We start from the raw sequence: 16,526 nt of genomic DNA on the forward strand, positions 1-16,526 counted from the left end.
TCAACTGTTGCTTCAATTAATTGCAAATTTTCCAACAGTTAGCTGTAGTGTGATTAAAGCATATGAAAATAATCTTTTAATTAGCTTTCATTTTGAAACAAATAGACAATTAAACCAAAGAAGTAAGTGTGAAAATTCTGTTGATCTGCTTTTTTTGAGGGGGGGACACTTGTACAAATAATGACTGTATCATTGGAAATGATTTCCTTGGCTAGTCTAATGGCTGTTACATGAATTTCATCATTTCTCTTTACATCCCTGCTATTTCTTACAACCCTGTACTCCTACTGTTTTCCCCAGAAACCTAAAATATATAACTAGATGAATAATAGCCTTTTTCAAGAATGTCATTTTTGAGCAGAGCTATTCAAAGTACCAGCCAATTCTTATTAAAAAGTATCAGTGTACACATCACTGTTGTTTAAAAAGACAAAAGAAAATCTGCTTTGGTCATCAAGTCATTAATACTTGTACCTATCCTGTGAGCAGGACTGTGCCCAAGGGGAGAAAAGAGATGCCAGGGGCAGGTGTCTGGAGGCACACACGCGCAGGCGCCAACCCTCTGCTGGTGCAGCCCTCCCAGTGCACGCCTCCTTTAGTCTTGTGCCCTCGGGGCCTTGCTTGCCTTGCCCAAGTGCTAGTACTAGTGTGAAGAGTCACAGATTACTTAATAGATGCTTAGTGCTATTCAAGAGCCAGTTACCAGTGAAAAAGGGACTGCGGACATCTGGTTGGTCTAAACCTCCTCTGTCACATGCGGGGAGACTGAAAGACAAAAGAGAGGAAGGAGAGAAGAGGCTTAGGAGCCGGCCTGCAACCTGCCGGAGCGGCACTGGTAGCCACCACCGCCCGAGCGGCTTCCACCACTGACACCTCGGAAGGGATCCGGTTGAGGAGGAAGCGGAGGTGTCGCTAGCCCCTGCCTTTGTCTAGCCACCGAGTGGGCATTCAAGAGGCACTGCAGGTTATGGGTGCTACATGTGTGCTCCCAGAGCAGTAGTGTGAGGAAGCTTGAAGTGGGATGGCAGGACGGCCTCATCCTTTTGACAGTAACTCCAGTGATCCAGAGAACTGGGATCGGAAATTGCATAGTAGACCTCATAAACTTTGTAAACATTCAAGTACCCCCTCACGTGTTGCTAAAGGAGTTGTCAACCACACCAAAATGAGTCTACATAGTACTAGTGGGGGACATGAGAGATCGAGAGACAGACGGAGGTCCAGTGATAGATCACGAGATTCATCTCATGAAAGAACGGAATCTCAGCTTACTCCGTGTATTAGAAATGTTACTTCCCCAACACGACAGCACCATGTTGAACGAGAAAAAGATCACAGTTCCTCTCGTCCAAGTAGTCCTCGACCTCAGAAAGCATCTCCAAATGGTTCCAGTAGCAGTGCTGGTAACAGTAGCAGGAACAGTAGTCAGTCAAGTTCCGATGGCAGCTGTAAGGCGTCTGGGGAGATGGTGTTTGTATATGAAAACGCAAAAGAGGGAGCCCGGAGTGTACGAACATCAGAACGAGTGACGCTAATAGTGGATAACACTAGATTTGTTGTGGACCCATCCATTTTTACTGCACAGCCAAACACAATGTTGGGCAGGATGTTTGGATCTGGCAGAGAACATAACTTTACACGTCCCAATGAGAAGGGAGAGTATGAGGTGGCAGAGGGAATTGGATCCACTGTGTTTCGAGCTATTCTAGATTACTATAAAACAGGAATAATCCGTTGTCCTGATGGCATTTCTATTCCTGAACTGAGAGAAGCATGTGACTATCTTTGTATCTCTTTTGAATATAGTACTATTAAATGTAGAGATCTCAGTGCCCTAATGCATGAGTTATCAAATGATGGTGCTCGTAGACAGTTTGAATTTTATCTGGAAGAAATGATCCTGCCTCTCATGGTAGCTAGTGCCCAGAGTGGGGAACGAGAATGCCACATAGTGGTGCTTACAGACGATGATGTGGTTGATTGGGATGAAGAGTATCCACCACAGATGGGAGAGGAGTATTCACAAATTATTTATAGCACAAAATTATATAGATTTTTCAAGTACATTGAAAACAGAGATGTGGCCAAATCAGTTTTGAAGGAGAGGGGTCTTAAGAAGATTAGACTGGGAATAGAAGGTTATCCTACCTACAAAGAAAAAGTAAAGAAAAGGCCTGGGGGCCGCCCAGAAGTGATTTACAATTATGTCCAAAGACCCTTTATTCGAATGTCCTGGGAGAAGGAAGAAGGAAAGAGTCGGCATGTAGACTTTCAATGTGTAAAGAGTAAATCTATCACCAATCTTGCAGCAGCTGCCGCTGACATTCCTCAGGACCAGCTGGTAGTCATGCACCCCACTCCACAAGTCGATGAGCTGGATATTCTCCCTGTCCATCCCCCTTCTGGCAGTAATGACCTCGACCCTGATGCCCAGAACCCAATGCTGTGACGTCGACGTTCCTGGAAACCATAGCATGCTACTTTTCACAGTGACGTTGCACTCTCCTCATTCTGCACTGCAAGCCGCTCTCCTCACTGTGAGATGCACATAACAGTGTTTAGTAATTGCAGTGTAGGCTTTTTTGAAGACCAAAGGTAGCTGAATGGTTTTTTAAGAGAGTACAGCTCTACCATCCTGAGGTTCCAGTTACATAAATGTCTTTGTTTACCAGTAGGTTTGTGAAATTGGTTCTTTGTATGGGGGACAGTTCTTTTTCACACATCTAGATCTTTTCAGAAGTGGTGGAAATTGGCAGCTGGGGTATTTTCAGTCTAGATTGACATTCATGACATCCCAGATAAAATGTAGAGTATTATATAGTTGCACTTTATAAATGGTGGTTAAATGGAACTGTTCAAGCCATTTTTATAGTTGTGATGCGCAATATAACTTAAGTAAGTGCTTCTATCAAAATTTTCCTTCAGTAAAATGTGTATAGTTTGCTGCCCAAGATGAGCAGAAAAATGAATTTTTATCACTGGGCTTATTTGAATGATAAGGATGAGATTCAATGCCTGTATCTTATTGGTTCCCTCCAGTGCCATTTTCACCTTTTTAGAATGTGTCACATGCAGGGAGTGTGAACATCAGAGTTGGTTTATTATCCAGTCTGCCTTACCCTTAATCTGTTCACAGATATTTATTTACTAATGCTTTTTTTTCTTACAAGTTATGGGATAGGAAAATGAAGTGTTGCTCTTCATTTACTAAATGATTGTAAACTCAAGTTTTTCATCAAAATAAAATTCCATTGTTTTAATGATAAAAAAATTTTAAAAAAAAAAAAAGAGAGAGGAAGGAATGTGGTCCCTCTGTGGCAGAGGAAAGAATGACAGAGATGATGGGGTCCCGGCGCCTGCCTGTTCAGTCAGAAGGTATCGGTGGACATCTCCAGGCATAGCGTGTGTGGGAGATCACCAGCCTCAAAAGGGCAGTGTAACCATGCAAGGTGCACTCTGTAGGGCACAGCAAGAGAGCAGAACCTGAAGAGATGGAGATTAAAGGTCACTCTTTGAGCTGAATGACCTTGGGCTAGTGACTTAACCTCTGGGAGCCTGCAGATCATTTATTTAAATGAATATAATTTATGTCGCTGTGAGCACCAGGAATAATAATAGGTGGTGTGTCGCACAGTGAGTGACATGGAGTAAAGCACAGTAATGACAAAAGTATATAACCTTTTATAGATTATAGACTGTGTGCCAAGCACCATACCAAATACTTCAGCTGCATTTTATCATTTTGTCTGCACAGCGACGCATAGCATAGCCATTGTAAACTTCATTTTAGAGGCAGGAGACAGGCTCAGAGAAAGGACATGACTTGCCCAAGTTCACACAGCTGGTAAGTGGCAGAGTCAGATGTAAACAAGTTCTGCCAATTTCTGATCCTCAGGCTCTTACTTGTTATGCTGAAAGAAAGGGAGAAAATGGAGTTCAAGTTTGGGAACATACCTGTGGTTAGCAAGATTCTTAAGGAAAGCCCTGGGGATTTTAAGCCTGTCACCCAATCCCCTTGGCTGCCATTGCAAACTCAATTAATGGTGCCCGGTGACACCATCAACAGCAAGGGCAGTGCTGTAATCCTGTCACGATGGACATGCTGTGTAAGACGTGAAAAATCAATTGCACCACATGTGGTACAACTGCATCCTTGGGACCTTGAGAGTAGAACTGTGGTGTGTAAGAGAATCAGCATTTGAGGATTAGAAAGAATCCTAGCTTCTGTGCCATCCAACCTCCCAGGCAGCTCTGGTAACAGCCTTGTTCACCCCAGGGAAAGGGGCCCTTTCATTTTGTTGGAAAACTCCTTTACTTTATGGAGCTAACATCTGCCCTAAGGCCCCACACAGCCCCACAGCACCCTGCGTGCTGCCTCTTCTGCAAGGCCGAGTCCCAGGCCTCCACCCGGTCTCTCTTTATGCCTTATTGCCACAATAATGCTTCCCCTCAACCTTTGGGATTTTGACAGACGTGGAGTTAAATCCCAGCTCCACCACCACAGTTAACCTCCAGGAAGCCAGTTAACCTCTCAGAACTTCCGTTTCTTCTCCTGTACAGTAAAGGTAGTAAGAGCTACCTATTGTAGGATGGTTGTATTAAATGAGATGAAGCAAATAAGCACAGTATTTGCCCTTTGTAAGCACTCGATAGATGTGAGCTCCTGCCGTCAGTGTGGTGATCCCTTCAGAGGGAGACAGGAGGGCATTTCAGGGCCTGAGGCAATGGAGAACAAGGAGTTAAGGAGGGTCTGGCAGGCCAGCCTGGAAAGGACAGAGCAGAGGGGAGATCAGGTCCAACTTCCCAAGGGGTAATCAGTAAATAAGCAGTTGTTGCATTGAACAAACTCCCTGCGGGGACTCTTCAGAGCTGGAGTTTCTGCAACCCCATTCAAATAACATTCTGGTTCTGCTAAATGATTGCCAGAATGTGTTATCACAAATCACTCTGTGACTTGGCAGAATTGAGTGAAATGTGATCCCAAATCATAAACTAAAGGAGTGGGGCATTCTCAACGGCACATTCATTTACACCATTTCATTTCACTCTTTCAAGTGCTAAGATACTCAGAGCTCCCAGCAGGGCGTGCTGGCCACCGCAGAAGGGAGACCCTCAGTTATGACACGTCCTTGTCCACCTTCCCTGAGAAAGCAGGAGTGAGCATGTGCTGCTGATGTGCCCGTGTGGTGATCTGCAGAGGGTGGGGTGGGGGAGAAGCAGTGGCAGCCCAGCTTTGGAGCTTCAGGAGCCAAAAATCCAAGAGCAAATTATAAGGACCCCAGGAGCCCTCCTCCTTTTCTGCCTCAAGTGTTGGCGAGGACATGGATTAAAAGGTGAATGAAATTGGGAGCTGCCCACTTCATCCTCCCCACTTCCCCAGTCTCTACTCTGGCTGCTAGGATAAAATTTCTGTACAACCTCAGATGTGGTGACAGAAAAAGCCAGGACCGTTGGTAATGTAACAGGAACATCTTGAAAAACCAACAGAGGGATCTGAGAAAGGTCTGCCTTTATGTGGTTGCTCAGGAGTAAAGAGAGCATTGGGTACCCAGACCTGAACCTCAGACATCAAAACCATCCGGTGAGATAAGGCCGTGACCCTTCTAGACTCACCGCCACGCACCCACCACTCAAGCGCTGAGACAGTCCCCCAGTCTCATCCACCACAGCATGGACACAGGGACTGTGCCAGGGAGTCACGTGGGAAGCTGATTTAATCTGAGGATCAGCAAAAGATTTATGTGAAAAAGGAGGTAAGTTCTGAGGTCTGAAGGATGAGTTGGCATTAAATAGTCAAAGGCAGGTTGGAGGGCTGGGGGCAGCACAGGCAGTCTGTGTAAAAGCCCGCAGCAGGAGGGCACCTGGCAAATACGGGCTGAAGGGAACCCTGTGGGCAGGAGAGGAGAATGGGACAGGGACTGGAAGGTGAGCAGGCTAGAGACTGGGAGGGGCCAGACTACACCAGGCCCAGGCCATGGGGAGGGTTTTGGATGGGGTAACAGGTGGACATGATTAGGTTTGAGTTTTGAAAAAAAAGAAGAAAAAAAAAAACTAAATCTCTCTGCTATGGGGGGACTGGACTGTCGTTTTAGTCAAGAGTGGTGTGAAAGCGATTGAGCAGTGGGCTATTGCAATGGTCCCAGGGAGGGTGTTGAACTTGGGCTTGGTGTGGAATAGCTGCAGAGGAGAAGCAGTGGAGAAGATATATTCCAGAGACCTCTGGGCTGTAAATCAGCAGAACTTGGCAACGCATTGTCCACGGTGGTGAGGAAGACTAAAGCCTTGGCTCTGGCCTTAGTACTCACCCCAGGGCTCACCTGTGCAAGGTAAGTGGAAGTCCAATAAAACAGCCTTCACGAAGTTAGATTTGATCAAGAAGTAGGACTGTAGTAGGCCACTCTTATGAACAACACTGAAAAATACAACGTGTGGTGGCCCTGCTATCCTTTCTAGAATCTTTGGTGTCATGAACTGGAGGCTGTGGTTGGTATCTCCAGACATATTTTCTCTTTAGATCCCTCCTGGAATCTCTGATGCTAAGTTATTTTCTAATGTTCATCTGTAGAAAAAGAACTACTGAAAATTCTGCAAAATGGAAATTCAGAAACACATTTTTTTCCTCCAACCTTGCCATTAACTTGCTATGTGACCTCTGGCAATTTTCTGTCCCTCTCTGTGCTTTCCTCTCTATTTTGGGAACAAAACCATCAGTAAAGCAACTTCCAGCACTGGAATCCTTTACATAGGAGATGCCATCTATACACACAGGGAGAAGAACACATCATAATTCCAGGTAATTGAACTTCTGCTTCACACTGAGTACTGCATACTTGGCTTCCTATTTTAATTCAGGAAGTTCTTTCAAACAAAATACAATATAATTTGCAGTCAATTTTGAAATAAATTTGCACTAATGAAAAATGTTCCAAGCAACAGCAACGTTTTTATAAGAGTTACATTTTCCTAATGGACAGCGGGCAAAGGGAAACATCACAATATGTTCCAAATCTACAAACGCGGAGAATGCACACCACTTAAACATCGCTGCTTGTTCCCAATAAAACCAGCTACATGTTAGCTGCACAGTCGGACTCCTCGGATGATTTTTCAGAACGGTACCAATTTATATCTCAGGCCTCCCTAGTACAGCACACCTGATCGCCGCCTCTGCCACATCCCGCGAAGGAACATCTGCTCTTAATGTCCCAAAGCTGCTTCTGGGATTCTCTGCGTGCTCTGTGTGCAGAACTGCAGACTCAAATGCCCCCACTCTCCACTCTTGCTGCCAGCTCCTTACTCCAGATGAGATCATCACTGTCCGTTTCGCGGATCACCACAACAGCAGCCACTGGCGTGCCCGACTCCAGTTGCCCCACCGCACCATTCCATGGTCTGTCTGCTTCCAGAATATTCTTTGTAACAGACAAGCCTGTTGTTTGTATCCCCTTGCTCCAAAACCTCTCTGCTGCTTAAAATGAAGTCCAGGTCCCCAGACATGACATTCCAGATCCTTCGGGAGCTGACTCCAAGCCACCTTTCCAGTCTTACCTGCCCAGACCCGGCTCCTCTCTCCCAGACACCCTGGCTGTTACCCTCTTCTCACAACATGACATCCTCCCCAACGATGGCTTATTTTTATTTGTCGTATTCCCTTCCTCTGGAATGTTCTTTCTCTTTTTCTGCTTAGTGTATCCCTGCTCGTTCATTCAACAAATGCTTCAACACCTACTATATGACAAGGAATGGCAGAATATCTGGGCCAAACCCTACCAGCAGAAAAATGAATCAAGAGGCAATTAGTCTGGAAGCAGAATCATTTTAAAGCATGTCTGGAAAGGGCTCTTCTAGAACAATGATATGCAAACTTAAATGAGCACACAGTTCACCTGGGGATCTTGCCAAGCTATAGATTCTGATTTAGCAAATCTCAGGTGAAGCCCGGGAATCTGGATTTTCTAACAAGCTCCATAGCAGAGCCCATGCTGCAAGTAGCCAGGGATTTCCCTTAGGATTTAGACATAACTGGATTCAAATTCCAGCTCTGGGGCTTCCGGACTGCAGGAGCTGGACAGACTATATCAGGATACTTAAACCAGTTCCAACTTTGCTGTTAACTTGCTGTGTGACCTCAAGCAATTTTCTGTCCCTCTCTGTGCTTTCATCTCTATTTTGGAAATGCTAAAGGAAGAAATTTATAGAGTAACTTCTGAGCTCCAGTTCATTGATACTGTTTTCAAGGAACTCTGAGATGAGCAGGAGGGTCTAGGAAACGAACAAGAGGGTTTAGCAAGATGTGTGCTATCACTGGGGTGTGACCTCAAGCAATTTTCTGTCCTTCTCTGTGCTTTCATCTCTATTTTGGAAATGCTAAAGGAAGAAATCTATAGAGTAACTTCTGAGCTCCAATTCATCGATACTGTTTTCAAGGAACTCTGAGATGAGCAGGAGGGTCTAGGAAACGAACAAGAGGGTTTAGCAAGATGTGTGCTATCACTGGGGTATAGATCCAGGAAGTGCTCAGATGACTTTCTAAAGAAGGCTGTTCCTGATTGAAACATTAAAAAAAGAATAGGAGTGAGACAGTCTAAGGCGTGGGTAGTCTGGGTAGAGAGCATAGTCTCACCAAGGAGAAGAGACGAGAGAGAAAAGAAGTGTCAGGGAAGGAAAGACAGCTGGCATGTCCGCAGGACGAGGCACTCGCGGGAGAGCCAGGTGGAAGGGGGGTGAACTGGGGGAGCAGATGATGACTGGGTGGGAGAGGGCTCGGGTGTCACATGAGGAGCTGGAGGTCCCCTGAACACAAGGTGAGCTCCTGAGGACTTGAAGGAGGGGAGTGACCAGAGCAGCTTTCCCTCTTGTGCGATAAACGGAGCTGTCACGTGGCAGGAATCAGACTCAAGGAAATGAGGCTGGTGAGGGGGGTGCGGGGGGGCGGGTGAGGATGTCACACAAAGGTGCTCATCACGTGCCTTAGAAACATCAGCTGAATGAACAAGTGAAGGAATAATTTAGTGATCCCCTTTCTTGAATTCACTGATTTTATTCCTAATATTGTAGATAATCCAGCATATAAACAGCTCCATCTTCACAAAGCACACTGTAAACATACAGGGATTGGGTTACATACTAAATTTCCACTAGTGTAGGGCAGTACCCTCTATGTGGCTAGTCCCACTGGAGAGACACAGCACCAGTGAAGCAAAGTGGTTACAAAATGGCAAGATTGTCATACTTTGTAAAACTCTCTACCCCTACAGAAAGCGTTTTCACATGCCTCATCTCATCCATCATCTCTTCCACTTCGCCAAGTGGAGAGCGTGGCTACTGTAATCGCTGGCTTCAGGCAATGTCCTTGGAACTCTGAGAGCGTGTTGTTCCCAAACACATGTCCACAGACTTGAGGCTGGTCCAAGAGCAACTTTACACTGGGATGAGCAAAGGAGAAAAACAAAGCAGCATTTATTCACTTCAATGGAATTGCCTCTATTCTTAGATTATATAGTTGATACCTAGAGGGTGGAGTTAAGATTTCCTTCTTTAATGAAATGATTGTGATACAGATGGTGGAAGGTATTTTATTGCTATTGTTTGCTTTCTGTCCTTAATTAGCCATATAAGAAGGCAGTTATTATCATGTGCTCAAAAAAGTATTTGGGGACATTTTAAAGACTTATCCAAAATTCACAAGGGTGAGGTCTACGATTCTACTCCATTTAGAGGCTCTGTGCAGGACACACTGACCCAAGGTAAGTAGATTTTACTGAGTTTTTTTCCCTGATCTGACACCAACTCATTGGTAATCGCTGGCTGGAAGATGTACTAGAAAACATTAGGAGCCTCATCTGTGCTCAAAAGGGGAAAATGTTCTAGAATCCATCAGTATTTTCTGCCATAAGTGAGGAGGGGGAAGTGGTGATCCATTCTTAGCGACATTCCTAGTAAATATTTAACAACTGTTCTCTAAAAAGAAGAAAAGCCCTGATTTGTGTCACCAGCCAATTTCCAGAGTAAAAATGCTCCCACCATGGCCAATTTAAAAGCACCAACATGATGTCACTGAAGGCACAGCTGGGAAGAAACGCACCCAGTCGGCTTTCACGCACTAGCCCCAACTGGCCCCAGAGCCCCGCAGCATACGTGCCATGTGTCTGCTGTTCTTACTCTGGACAGCGGGGAGTCTTTGCATGCGTGTGGTTCTGTTTTCCATGTACAGAACACAATTCTTCTTCCCCTTGCTCACACATCCATAAGATTTTCCTTTGGCCAGAAAATAAGATTGTACACTCCTGTTTCTTACCTTAAATATGATTAACCTATCAAGTCTCATTTACATAACTCCAGCATGAAATATGGTGGGTGATCCTGTGGACTCCTTGCTGGCAAGAACAATGACATTGAAACATGAACAGCGACTCTGAAACAAAGCTATTAAAGCAAACTCCACCAAAAGGAAATGGCATTAGGCACTGAGGCTGATGGAGGCCTCGTTGATATTTGCCTTCTTGCTCTGGATATAACAGAGGCAAATGCTGAACAACCAGAGCTTGAAATCTACTGACCAAAATTAACTGATTTAAGATGGTATTTCTAGGCTGAGCAAAATCACTTTCTGAAGAATAGCAAATCCTAATACTTATTAGAATACCGAGTTACAACATGAAGCCTGAAGTATAAGGCTCAAAAAAGGCTTGCAGCACTGAGTGCTGGTTTTGTCACCTGGCTTCGTGTACATGCACCTTGTACCCCTCTTTTGGTGTTAGCCTGGCCTCCCCTGGCTTCACTCTGGAACTCAACTCCTTAGGCTGAGGGAAAGGCAGGAGCTTGGACCACACTGGGGTCTTCAGACCTGGGAGTGGGTATGGGACAGGTTTGGAACCTAGAGCATGGGGTGGTTCTGTCTCCAAAACAGTAGGTCCACACAAGGCTCCAAAGTATATCTGTGCAGGCTGTGCACTGCACAACTCCAGGGGGCACCACTGTATGTGAATGTGGCAGCCCTACATGAAGTGAAGCAGGATCAAAAGCAAGGACCTGGATCTTCATGGTCAGTGATAAAGTGCAAAGAAGACTGATAAAAGGAGTTCAGGAAAACAAAAACAGAAGCACTGTTGGGACTGCTGTAGCTATTGATAGGGAAGAGTTATTAAGTATGTAGGTCTTGCTTGCAGCATTATGCAGCATGGGGAAACTGAAGCTCAGAGAGGGAATTGCTCATTGGCCAGGAAATGAGGAGATTGACAGAAAGGAAAAAAGTTTTTGCTTGGGTAAGACTATCTGGAGATGAGTGACCCTCACAACTGAAGCCCAGGAATGTTGTAAACTGAGCACGGGGGTATGGGCTGGTCGGCACAGGAATAGGGGACCAAGTGCAGAAATCAGAAAGGAACTGAGAGTGAGGAAATGGGTTCTAGCGGATGCTCCCTGAGCAGGACAAGGGTGGGGTGACCAGATCCCACTCAGATGCCACAGGACAGGCTGAACTCCTGCCCCTACTCATACTCTGAATTCACTTGCCTGTCTCTTAAAGACAGCCACACTTGTCATCTCGCCTGCAGTGGCCAGCCCAAGGCTGCATAGCAGCCCTGCATAAGCCTGCTTTTCACAAAGCAGGTGACCTCTGTCCCAGGCTAGTCTTCAGTGAATGGCCCTCCTGCTGTTAGGTGAATGTGGCAGACACCACTGCCCAGGGTGGAGAGATGACCAGCGTGAGAAGGGAAAGAGTGCAGTGTAATTATACTGTGGAATGGGACACGTGTGGTCACTGGTGCACACTACCCACTCACATCCTCACAACCCAGAGGGGTAAGAATTCTGTTCCCCATTCTCAGTATCAAAGAACAGAAACTCAGACAAGCTATGTAACTAATCCAACTCCCTTTACCTAGGAAGCAGCAGAGCTTAGATTTGAATCCACTGATGTCTAAACCTAAAGGTGAAGCCCTTGCTACTCAAAGTCCCTGGACTGGCAGCATGGGTCCTGCTCTGGAGCTTGTCAGAAAGTCCAGATGCCCTGGCCCCATCTAAGGCCTGCTGGATCGGAGTCTCTATCTTAGCAAGATCCCCAGGTGACTTGCACACTCATTTAAGTTCAAATATCATTGTTCTAGAAGAGCCCTTCCCAAACAAGCTTCAAAATGATTCTGCTTCCAGACTATTACATCTTGATTAATTTTTCTTCCAGTAGAGTTTTCCCAAGATACTCTGCCATTCCTAGCTGTGATTCACCCTGGAGCAAGAAACATGTCAGGGGCTACAAGCGGTTACTTCCTCTTCCATTTCTTCGCAAAGGAGGAAGAAAACAGCACGGCCACATGTGACTTCTCTCGTGGTTAGATGCAGCCAAGATGAGGCGTGTATTAAGGTGTAACAACAGCTCTGGGCTGGCCATTATCCCAGGGCTTCATCTGGGTTTTTTGTGACTTTTCATCACCTCAGCTTTTGAGCAGGAAGGAATTCAGTGTAGCTTGCTGATGCAGTGCTGGGGAAACTAGGAACAAGGCTGAGACCATCTGATTTCACCTCTCTTCTCCTCAAGCTGTCGGAGCAAACCCACTGCTATCACCCTAGCCCATGGGCAATTCTAAAAAAGATGCCTAAAAGGAATAGCCAATAGGCCATTGAGATGAACATAGTCCAGGTGGAACACACGATTGCCCCTCCTGGCCACGGTGATCAGACCAAGGATGGAGCAGAGATGGCATGGCTTGCTGATTCATACTCCCGTTCTTATTCTCTCTCTCACTTTCTCTTTCCCTCTTTTGTTCCTAAGAATTCTGCACTTTCTCCCCTCCCCGTGCCATGTCTGGACTTGTGACACAGAGAGAAAGGATGTTGCTGAGTAATGAGGGGTCATAGCAGGTGCTGTGCAAGCCCCACCCATGCCCTCTAGGTCCCCACCTCCATATGCTGAAAGCTGCTCTCGGCGAGCTCGCAATCCTCCCTGCAGGAGTGCGCATGGCCAACGTATAGAGGAAGCCAGAAGTGATGAAGAGTTGATGCCCCCACAAGTAGCCATGACAGTGACTAGTGAGATTTGGTACATCAATGCCCTCACTCTCCTGCCCTTCATGCAGACCGCCCTGGAGGAGTCCCCCAAAGGGAGGGGGCTGCAGCTGCCCGAAGCGGTGCCGTGCTGATGACACATCCTTTCCTGGCCTCCTTGTTTGTCTCTCCTCACATCCTCTCCTGCTTTCCTGAATTTCTCGGAACTGTCTCCCAAATAATCTCTCAAATTTGAATTTTTCTTTCAGAATCAGCTTCTGAAGTCCATCCCAAGAAGCTCTCTAAGGAGAAGTAAGAGGTCATGGAGAGTCATGGAGAAACCAAGGCCTGAGGAAGCAGGAGGCACAGAGACAGAAGGCTGAGGACACAGGGGGGAGAGGCAGAGGGGCCAGGACGTCCACGGGGATCCCAGTCCCCGGGGCAGGCCCAGGCCCAGGAGTCCTATGGAAAGGCTGGTCCTTAGAGAGGCCAGCAAGAAGACCTGACCCTTCCTGGAAAGCCATGTTAGATCAGCAAGGCAAACCAAGACGCAAGGAGAGGCAGCCAGCCAGCTGACACGATTAGAGTAAGCACTTCTGAACACATCCCCGTGCCTAGCATCTTCCTAAGCTATTTACATGTGCTGACTCATGCAATCCTGCAGTCCATGAAGGTGTTATCACCATGTTTACTGATGAGGAAACTGAGTCACAAAGATAAGGGATTTACCACAGCCACCAAGTCCTCAGGGTCGGACATCAGCCGGAACCCACAGGGTTTACCCGCTAACCCTACACCAGGCTGGTCGATACACCACTTGCCATGACACTGCCCTCCTTCTAGGGGCTGGGCTCTCACAGTCCCAGAATGCCTTTCTCATTCTGAGAAGAGGAAAAACAAACTGCTGTGAAGGTCTCCAAAAGCTTCTGGCTCTAGACCTCTGTTTCTTAAGTGGGTTCAGTCCCAAGTGAAGGTGGGGCCTGAAGAAGACAGAGGGAGTCAGTGAGGCCTGAGTGAGGCTGAGGCGTCATCCAGCGTTCAGGCCAGAGCCAGGGAGGACCGGGATGCTTGCGGGGGCAGTGGATGTGAGCTCCCCTCAACAGCGGGCAGCCATGTGCTGAACACGGAGCAGGGAGCTTCATCTGTTTATAACTTATTCCCTCCCCTCCCTGTTGAGCACCCTTCACTGTACCCATTTCACATCTGAGAAAGTTTAAGTTCAGGTACATTCTAGAGCTTACTGGAGGCCCCTGGGTCTCTGGCTCCTGAAGCTTATGTCCTTGCCTGGAGAATCTGGGCTGACTCTGGTCTCCCAGGGTGCTCTGGTGGGTGGCTGGGGCATGTGGGCAGGACTCTCCAGACGGGTAGCTGGTGGCCAGCCATTAGCAGTGGAAGGACAAGGAGCAGGGCCTGGAGCAGGTATGAGAGCCCCTACAGATGTCTGCAGGGTTCAGGAGGGTCTCACAGGCCCTAGGACTTTTCTCAGAGACCCACCAGCAACTAAACTTACAGGGTATTCCCCCTGGGTCTGCCTGTCTCAGCCTAGAGAATCCTCGTTGGGGATTCTAGCATAGGAGGCCTTGCTCAGACTCACCACGAATCCTCCCAGATCTCTCTCTAGGCAAGAGTTCCTTTTATTTCCTACATGGCCTGTTTTTTAAATACAAAATCCAGTAAGTAAATGGATGACAGAGAAGAAAGCAGCAGAAAGGAAGTAAAAGGGGGATACCAGTTACACTGGTTAAAACTTCAAAATTGCATCACACCCCCAAAAATATATTACCTTGGTTGTTGAATGCCACTTCACCTTGCACTTAGGGGAAGCATAAACCTCAGATTCTTTTCCTGGATACAGTTCCTCATATTTCCTCTCCTTTAGACCCTAAAGGTTTGTGCTAGTTTCCTTTTCGTTGTATTTTTTTTTGTCCCAGAGATAGAATAAGTCAAGGAGGACCCTAAGCCAGACAAAGTCTGATTAGAAGGGGCCCCCATAGGAGGGGCTGAAAAGAAAGCTTTTTAAGAAAATAAAAATAGAAAAGCAATCCTGGAGGTTTAGGCATTTTTGCCACTAAGAATAGCATCAGTCGGCTCCGAGCTCTCTGGGCCCGTCTTCTGAAGCTCACTGTGGTGGGAGCTAGAATCCATTTTCTGTTTCAATTGACATTAATTTCATCCCAGCATATTTCAGGCCTCTCATCACTAGATGATTCATTGCTGCATGTAAGCAAGTACAATCAGCTCAAATATTTGTAGTCTTTATGCAATTGCTGTAAGAAAACAGGGGGCTGCGTGCCACACGCGGCCCCTCCCCACCCACCCAACACGCGTGGGGTGAGAATGACAGGCAGCAGCTTTCCGAGCTGGTCCTCTTCTGCTTTGCTGACTTAGAAGCACACAAAGCATCCAAGCCCTGGGGACCAGCTGCTTCTGGCAAGGAGATGTTCTCGTGGAGAGCGTTATGCTCCTGAAAGCCTGGCCATGAAAGTTTCTAAGGGGGATTCGGAGGGAATCTCGGCAGGTCTTGTCCTCACATAGCTTTCTAACCTTTGTCTCCAAGAGACTCCCAGGGTGCGTGTTCATGGTGATGATCTTTGTATCCCAGAATCACAGGGCAGGAGGAGGCCTCCGACCTCTTCCTTACCCTCCCAGTAATTGTACTGGAGGGAAATCAGAAACAGAGTGGATGAAACTCAAGAAGGGTCATGTGGAAAAAGAACGAAGGTTAGAACTAGATCTCTTCACTCATGGTCCAGAGTACATACAGCTGATTGTATTCTATGGGCTTCATTTTAAAATAACTTTCTTTTCTGTTTATTAAAAGTATTCATGTTCACTATAGAGAATTTTCTAAATATGGGCTATATTTGCTCCATCATCCCAGGCCTCAAAAATAATCACCCTCAAGCCCAGGTGCACAGACATACAGTCTGTGCAGTCACAAAGGGCTTCGCTCTTAGAAGGGTCCTGCGCTTGTCTGAATGCTCTGCTGTGGCCGTCCTAAGTATCTTAGTAATTTTCAAATACGGAGCAATGAACTTTCATTTTGCGCTGTGCTTCACAAGCTAGGTAGCGCCTCACCATTAATATGTTAGTGCCTTCCTTTCCAGCTCAGCATCTTGCTCTACCCAATCCATTCGTTCATTCAATGGATGCATTGAATTCAAAGGAGCATTATTTACATGCAAACAATGGCTCAGGGAACACACCTATCACTCAATGTTTGTTGAGCACCTACAACGTGCAAATCACAGAATCTCATGAAAGTATCATGGACAGGAGGCCTTCCTTGACTGCTTTATTCTAGGAACACACACTAACGTGCCAGAATTGTTGCTCAAGGGAGATTAAGCTGTTTGTCCATGGGGAAAAGATTGTCTAAAACTTACATGACTCTAAAATAAAATGAGGGAAAGGTCAGGCAGGGGCAAGAAGGCCAGGCCTGGTCCTCTGGTGTCCAAGGTAATCTACTCCACATGTCCACATATATGAGGTGCCCTGTAGAGGCCAGTGAGGGCAGGGCTGGAAATGTAGAGGAGCATTATTTA

General features: G+C 46.5%; 1 protein-coding gene and 1 long non-coding RNA gene across 5 annotated transcripts in view; one reads left to right on the plus strand and one right to left on the minus strand.

Annotated features, from left to right (window-relative positions):
• The window catches only part of LOC118918772 (uncharacterized), a 478,090-nt gene that overhangs the window by 329,029 nt on the left and 132,535 nt on the right, over nucleotides 1-16,526 (minus strand). The gene's annotated exons all lie outside the window — the stretch shown is intronic.
• On the plus strand, nucleotides 796-3,260 carry LOC118915894 (BTB/POZ domain-containing protein 10). Of its 2 annotated transcripts, none has more exons than XM_057492811.1 (2): nucleotides 796-964; nucleotides 1,123-3,260. In XM_057492811.1, exon 2 carries the CDS (start codon nucleotides 1,166-1,168, stop codon nucleotides 2,447-2,449), a length of 1,284 nt encoding a protein of 427 aa, XP_057348794.1. In that variant the 5' UTR covers nucleotides 796-964; nucleotides 1,123-1,165; the 3' UTR covers nucleotides 2,450-3,260. The 2 variants fall into 2 exon arrangements, with proteins under 2 accessions (XP_057348794.1, XP_057348795.1); XM_057492812.1 differs by having other exon boundaries at nucleotides 1,606-3,260.

This window comes from Manis pentadactyla, chromosome 15 (genome assembly GCF_030020395.1).
Source record: "Manis pentadactyla isolate mManPen7 chromosome 15, mManPen7.hap1, whole genome shotgun sequence".
Classification (NCBI taxonomy): domain Eukaryota; kingdom Metazoa; phylum Chordata; class Mammalia; order Pholidota; family Manidae; genus Manis; species Manis pentadactyla.

Bases quoted from the DNA above. Each gene is read 5' to 3' on its own strand.
- LOC118915894 (XM_057492811.1), top strand. From the start codon at position 1,166: ATGAGTCTACATAGTACTAGTGGGGGACATGAGAGATCGAGAGACAGA.